At 25.2% G+C, this 7,944-nt stretch overlaps 1 protein-coding gene across 1 annotated transcript; it reads right to left on the bottom strand.

The window, feature by feature from the left end:
• Window positions 1-302: 302 nt before the first annotated feature.
• On the bottom strand, window positions 303-7,565 carry LOC145846084 (small nuclear ribonucleoprotein F-like). The gene is made up of 3 exons (XM_082953034.1): window positions 7,448-7,565; window positions 2,908-3,010; window positions 303-652 (listed from the first exon to the last, which is right to left on the bottom strand). Exons 1-3 carry the CDS (start codon window positions 7,539-7,541, stop codon window positions 598-600), a joined length of 252 nt encoding a protein of 83 aa, XP_082809160.1. The 5' UTR covers window positions 7,542-7,565; the 3' UTR covers window positions 303-597.
• Between the last annotated feature and the right edge of the window lie 379 nt (window positions 7,566-7,944).

The raw sequence follows: 7,944 nt of genomic DNA, 5'->3' as shown, positions 1-7,944 counted from the left end.
CCTAAGGTTGAAGATATTTATGGCGTATTAACTACTATCTTACAAAACAAACTTAAGAACCAAAATGGTGTACTGATACACAATATTTATTTTTAATAAATTAGTTTATTTACTGTTTATACAAAAGAAAAAATATGTTATTTATTTAAATAATCGTAAATAATACGTTGTTTAAGTTTCTTGCAAAAAGCTAACTGAGTAAGTAAAGTATTGAAATCAGTCTTTTTGTCTAAAAAACTATCTATATAACTTTAATAATTATATAACTAGCAGATTTAACTGTTTAATTAAATAAGGTTTTAATTTAATGTACACAACGAAAATTTATTAGTTTCAATCAAAACAATATCAACTAACCAAAACTAAACAAAATTGACTATTTTTATAAAACATTTGAAAACATTAACGTACAGGCATTAAGAGAATGCTTGAATAACAAATCGTTTATCAAATTTTGAAGAAAAAAAACATGTAATTTTTAAGTTAGTGTGCAATAAAAATCATAAAGTGACAAACGAAATACAAAACATCGTACACTGTCAGCTATACACAACTATTTATCATGTGATATCTACTGATATAAGATATCCACTTTTTTCAGTCTTGTCCTTCTCCTTCTTCGATGCCCTTAATGTAGAGGACATTGTTGCACCTGTTGAAATTAAAAATATTTTAAATTTTCAACTTCTTCAATCTAATAAAAAATTAACATGTTTACAGGGTTGCTATATTTTTTTTGAGCAAGTTTCAGAATTTCTTACAGCTTTTCTGAATTTCTTCCAGATTTTTACAAGTACACGTTTTTAGGTCTATTTTTATGTTAAACAAAGTTTAAAGTTAAAAACCGTGTTAATAGTTCAATAACATTGAAAATACACTATACAGCTTCTTTTAATGTGGTTTTTAATAAACAAAATTTTTTGATGGTAAGTTTTTTAATCTAGGTGATAGATTTATTGTGTTAAATCGGATATTTATTACCTAACCTGTAAAAATTGTTTAAATTCTAGGTTTTTCCGGGGTTCTTAGCGTAAATAGAGAAATTCTAGGCTATTCAAGGCATTTTGGTAACCTTGTAAGTAGTATAACAACATTGAAAAGATACCGTATTGCTACTTCAAATGTGTTTTTTAATATACCTCCTAGCTATATGGTAGATTTTTCGTTTAAAATTAAAATTTGACTGGTTAACATGTAAAAACTAATTAAAATTACAGATTTTTATTGATTTTTGTTGAAAATTCAAAACTTCTCAAATTCCAGGTTTTGTAGCCTAAACTTTCAAACTCCGGGTTTTTCAGGAGTTCTTAGTTTTTGCCAACCCTGTGTTTGATAATTTAAGAAAGTTAAGTGGTCTATTTCAGCCAAATTAAAAAGTTTTATTGCATATTTTAGTATAATTATGTGTTTAATAAAATCATAGACATAAAATAAAATAACCACATATTTTTAGCTTGATCGTTTTTATTTCAAGTGGACTTTTCAATACAATTAATAGGAACAGTGTCAAACAAAGTTTAGAAAATTAACTAAAACTTCCATAAGTTTTATAAAATACAACTAATTACATAGACAAAAGTATGCTGTATTATAAAGTATATTCAATTTTCTATTTAAAACAATCTTAATGTAATTTTTGCAATTCATAAAAACTCATAAGTTTATAAAAATGCTAAGTATCACATCCATACAAATACTGTTAACTAGTACAGAAGGCAAATATAAGAACCAATTAACTTGTTTCATGTGTTAACTATACTTATAACATTGGCTCTTTTACAAGATTTTACCCAACTTAACCTTATTTTGAGTACTTATGTTGATAAAAAACTATTTTCAATTTAGCCAGCATTGTGAAAACTATTTCAAACTGAAGTTGTTACAACTATTAATAACTTTGACTTTTTTTTATTTTGAAAGAATAACACAATTGTAAAACACATAACAAAATTAATTTTGAAAAAACTTTACATGGTAAGTATGAAGAAGAAGCGATTATAATTTATTTTTAACTTTTATAAAAAAAAACTATTTTTAAAGTTAGACAAGCTTAACTTACAAAGCACTAGAAATCATAACATATAGAACCAACTTATTTGTTTTTAATATTATCCCTACTTCTTACTAAACCCGAAATTCACACAACATACTAACTTTCAATTCAAATAAAAAAATAGAATTGTATTTGATAGTGTAATTATTTATAACCCTCTATAGCCAAGTTAATTTTTTTTTTTTGATTAATTGTTAGAGATTATTGAAAGACAAAAAAAGACGCTCAAAAGTTTGGTCCTAGGCCCTAGTGCACGAAACTCTTTTCGGACATAATTAAAAAATAATAAATTATTAAAACAGATACAGATAACAGATAAAATCTCAAAGAACTAATAATTTATGCTTAGATGCAAATCATTAATTAGTTAAGACTTAAATTACATAAACTACCTAAAATAATGGAAAAATATACTATTTAAATATACGCTTGGAATTTTATTCAATTCATCTATTGTGGATATCTTGTTTTTGTCATGAAAAAAAGTTAAATTAATATAAAAAACAAAATTATTTAAAGAGGTATTTTGTTGCTATTTCTTATCTAATGAAACTATTCAATACAAATAAGTTGTGTTTAAAATCATTCAATAAAAAATATTTCATGATTACTGTTATAGACATCAATAAAGTTTATTAAAAATTTAAATTTAAATTGTTTTTATATATTACTAAACTTGTTGTAGAACAGTCCATTTTTGAAATTCATGTTCGTTAACTTTTACCCAAGGTTGATTTTTTTTTACGATTTACATTATTTTTTATTAAAAATGCAGCAACTTGACTTAGCATTTTCACTTTAAAAACCTAATATTTTTTATAATCTAGTTAATTTTATTAGAAACAATCAAAAACCTGATGAGAACTTCACCAAGGTTACCAGCCTTGTTGCCTTCAACAAATTCTTCGGTGTTGGCCAACTGCATGTTCATATACCCGTCAACACTCACCAAATATCCTGTAATATAAAAATAATTAAAAAAAACACATTCAAGTTATATTACAGTTGCATGTTCATATACCCATCAACACTGACCAAATACCCTGTTAATATTGAACTTATATAATAAATAATATTGAACTTATAATAATTTATCAATATCCATGTAATACTAAACTTAAGAAAATTTAATTTAAATAAAAATTAATAAAATTCTAAAATATGAAGTGTACTTCTTCTGTTAAAATCTAATTTAGAAACTTTTGATCTATTTAAGGATCTTTTTAGTTAAGTTTTTTTTGTACGCTTCTTATAAAAATTATATAGCAAGAAAGTTTCAGATTATTGAAAACTTAACTGTACCTAAAAGATATTGATGGGCTTTTTAAAATATTTTCTTAAGTACAGGGTTGTTAAGTGTTTTAGGCAAATTTTCTCTAAGTTTTAAAATTCCTTCTAGGTTTTTGAAATTACACATTTTAGGGTCAATTTTTTGCTCAAAATTAAGTTTAAGGTAAAAAACGATGTTAAATAGTAAACTACATTTAAAAGATATCTTAAAGCTTCTTTAAATGTGTATATTAATAAAACAAAATTTTGATGATGACAAAATTTTTTATCTATACACAAGATTTTTTGTGTCATATCAAACTTTACTACTTGAGATGTATAAATGGTTCAAAATTCCAGGTTTTTAGCCTAAATTGTCAAATTCCAGGTTTTTTCAGGATTCCAGGTTTTTTAGCAATCCAGTTAGTATGTTTAATTAAGTACATGGTTGCTTTTTGTTTGTAAACTTCTCCTAGGTTTTCCAAATTTCTTCAAGGTTTTTAAAAAACAAGTCTATTGATCCATTTGTAAATTGAATTTAAACTGAAGTTAAAAGAACTATCTTAGATAGTATAACAACGTCTAAAAGATACTAATGGCCCCTAGGGAAACAATCTAAACCACTTTGGCATAGGCTGAGTCATATGAAGACATGTTTATAAGTTAATGGGTTACATATTCTAATTATCATTAAAAATATAAAAAACAATTTTCAATATAACTAATGCATTTCTAATACTATGTACATTGCATATTACTCTTGGCAATATGGATGTTATTTTAACAGTTTCTGTATGTAGAGCAATCAAAATTAGTGTAAATCAATATTTTGGAGATGAGTAAATTTAATTAACATTAAACTTTGCTTTAGTTTGATTGAACTTGGATTATGAATAAAACATTAAGTAATATACTCCACATTTAAAAAAAAATCATTTTGTATGTTGAAGTTTACTTATGTGGTCAAAAAAATTTCATAGAAGAATTTTTAAGTTTATTGTTGCCACCCTGAAAGTATTTTAATTAATTTAAGTATATTGATATGATAAGATAAAAAAGTTGTTGATTTTTTAACTTATTGTTTAAACTTTTGACACTAGTATTAGTACCAGACATGTTAAAAAGCTCTGCTTTGCTTACTTGAGCGTGAAATTACTAACTTAAAACAAACCAAAGTTTATACGCTTCATTGCTGAATTACCATAGTAACTATTAGCATTTTACCAACTCTGATTAGTACTCTAACACAATAAGAAATATTATTTTTCTGAAAAAGCATTTTACAAAACAAATATGCACCACAGTTTATAATTTGAAATCTTTGGGAGAAAAAATTTTGAAACATAAATTTAAAACATTTTGTCCCAACTTTTATTATTTTTTCAAACAATCTTTTTTTTAGTAGCATATTTAGAATGTGTATGATATAAACTCATCACATTATGTACATAAATTATTTGATAAAGTTTTAACTTAAGATTTAATATTATTTCAATAAATAAGTACTAAGTAGTATGTTACATAAACTAACTTGTACACTAGACTGCTTATTTTTACAGCTTTTAATGGAAGAAAACAAAAAATTTGCTGATTTTGTCACAAATATGAAAAGTATACTAAAAATCTATGTTCTTCTTGATTTTTAATAATTTTCAGGAACTGTTCCTTGGAATAATATTAATAAAATAATATTTTCTTACTGATTAATAAAAAACACTGAAAATTAAGAATTTAATGACCAAATAAAAAAAACATAACCTTTTGTTTTTTTTTTTGTTGTAAAAAATATTATTATTTCAAAATATCCTATAATAGTATAATAGTTTATAATAAAAATAAGCCTAAAGTGAGAAAGTTTTAAAACAATCGCATAAAAACTGTAGAGGAAATATTGTTATTGAAATATTTTTTTTTTGCTATCAACTTTGGTCCTTCCATAAAGAACCTATATAAGTTTTCAACTTTGTACTATTATGTCTCAAAAACTAAATAACTGAGTTTCACAAAATATAAAAGCAACTGCTGGCCTTAACAATAAGATTAAAAAGATAAGTAAAAAGAGTGTTTTAACCCACTTACTGCTTTAATAAAAGTGGACCAATATTTTTATTTTATTTATTCTTTTCAAAATCACAATTGATGTATAAAATGAAAATTTCTTATATAAACACTGGGACAACTATATAAAAAGTGTAGTTGTTAGCCTAGAATATTTTATTTACATAATTACTTGAAATAAATAACAAAAAATAATTATTATTTTGAAAGACTGTAGTGTATAAAATGATTTTTTTTTCTTATATGACAGTCAAGAAACTAGTTATAGTATATAAAAATAAATAAGTTCATAGGGAAAAGTAAACTAATTACTTTTCATAATTTACAACTACAGGGTTGCCACTCTTTGAGCCAAAAAATCTTCCCTGAGTGACCAAAAATTTCCCTGAGTAACCTTAAATTTCCCTGAGTAACCTTAAATTTCCCTGAGTATTATTCAAATCTTAAAAAAAAATTTTCTCTTCTAACACAAATTATTAATACCTCATTCTCATTTTTCTTCTTTAATAATAAAAGGAAGGTTGTATGTGTATGCTTCTGCATTAAATTTATTAAAAAAACTGTTTTCAAAAGCTGTTTTTTAAGACATCTTTAAAAAAAGGGGCTATAACAAAGTTTGTTATATATGAATATTTGGTTCTATTCATGCAGAACTTTTTTGCAATTTCACTATCAGGAAACATGGTAGTGAATAAAGTTTTATTATTATCGCAAGAGTTTCCTGACCAGTTTTCTTTGGTACACTTGAGAGCCCAATAAATTTCAGCAGCTGTTGAAGAAGTTGCAGCTGATATACTAGTTGAACTATTAGCCCCACCAAAATAAGAAGTAATTGCATTATTTTTACTCTTAGAGGCTTTCAATTTAAGATGTTTTTTCGACATACTGTGCGATTCCAATGCCCTTATACCCATGTTGGATAAGGCCATTGGTGTATCATCACCACAACACTTACATTTAAACTTCTCTTTGTCTACATCCTCAAGTAACAAATCTTTGAAGTCTTCATGGTTAAGCCAACTTTTTTTAAACAAGGTTTTAAACTGTACTTTACTCATAATACTTAAAAAAAGCTTTTAAATTAAATCCGCAAAAAAGTTGTAAAGTATATTAAAACATTCACACTAAAAAATTAATTACCATTACTGCTAATACTTTTGAAATTACTATTTATAAACAAAAATTTAACCTCATTTTTTTAACAAAAGTACTACAACACTAATCTGTATTCATTTTATTTTTTTTTACTGAAAACAAGTAGTTGTGAACAAATAACAAATAACTTTATTATTTAAAAAATAAGAACTAATAGTACAACATAGTGTTTTTTAAACTACATAAGTAACTAAAAATAAAAAGTTTATTAGAACTTTTAAATAAATAGTTAACAACAACTTTCATTTCTCTAAACTGTTTGATTTTACTTAAGTAAATATAAATTTAAAACTGAAAAAAACTACAATGTTAATACTAAGAATATTGAAGAACTAGCTTCAAGGCTAAAAAAATTCTAAATAACCACTTAAATAATAAAAATTACTACTTTTGAACAAAATATTGAAACTGGATTAACTAAACCTCATTCTAGATCTAGGAAAAAATTTCCCTGAGATTTTCAAAAACTTCCCTGAAATTTAGAGAAAAAATCAAAACTTCCCTGAGTTTCCCTGAGTTAAAAGAAAAATGCCAAAATTCCCTGAGTTTCCCTGAGATTCCCTGAGTTTCCCTGAGATTTTCTACAGTTTGAAAATTCCCTGAGATTCCCTGAGTTCCCTGAGTGTGTGGCAACCCTGCAACTAGTGAACACAGTACACAATTGGCTTAATTTTGGAAATTATTCAAAACAATATTAATATGGAAAATTGACTACCAGTAATTTTTACAACATTTTAAAAATTTTTAAATCTTTTTTTTTTTTGCTATTTAACTAACACAAGAATAACAATTGAAAAACCAAAAACCAATGTTTTTTTTTGTTTAAAAGATACACTACTGACCTCTGTAAAATATTTTTAAATAACAAGAAATTTTTAATAACATTGTGACTACAAACACTAATCTACTCACCCCTGTACTCCATTCCCCACTTCAGCTTGACCATGACGGGCTTTCCAGTGAGCTGGTTCAGAAAGGGCTTAGGGTTCATTGGCATGGAAGACATTGTGGATATTTTGTACTAATTTCTGTGTAAAACAGTTTTTTTTTTAAAGAATAAGTTGTTGGTATTGGTAAGTATTGAAAGTATTTTATTAAAACTTATTTATTAGATAAGTAAAGTAAACTTTCAAGTATGTTACATATGATTTTTTCTAATTAGTTGTTATGTCAGTATCAATAAAATAGTTGTCATATTTTCAAAAAAAAAACAATTAAATGGCCAAAAACTAGCTGATGGAAACTCTAATTAAAAAAAAAAAATTAAACAATGATTAGACTTTAAGATATGGTATCAAAACCTTATATTGTACTGTACAACTAGATTTTGCAAGGCTTTCAGTGTGTGATTAAGTTTGCAACTCAAGGTTGCCATTCGTATAAGTGTAAAAAACTAGCCTTGATAAGCA

Source organism: Thalia democratica, chromosome 1 (genome assembly GCF_965202585.1).
Source record: "Thalia democratica chromosome 1, ktThaDemo2.hap1.1, whole genome shotgun sequence".
Classification (NCBI taxonomy): Eukaryota; Metazoa; Chordata; class Thaliacea; order Salpida; family Salpidae; genus Thalia; species Thalia democratica.
Note: the sequence above shows the minus strand (reverse complement) of the source record. Positions and strands in the feature narration are given on the sequence as shown.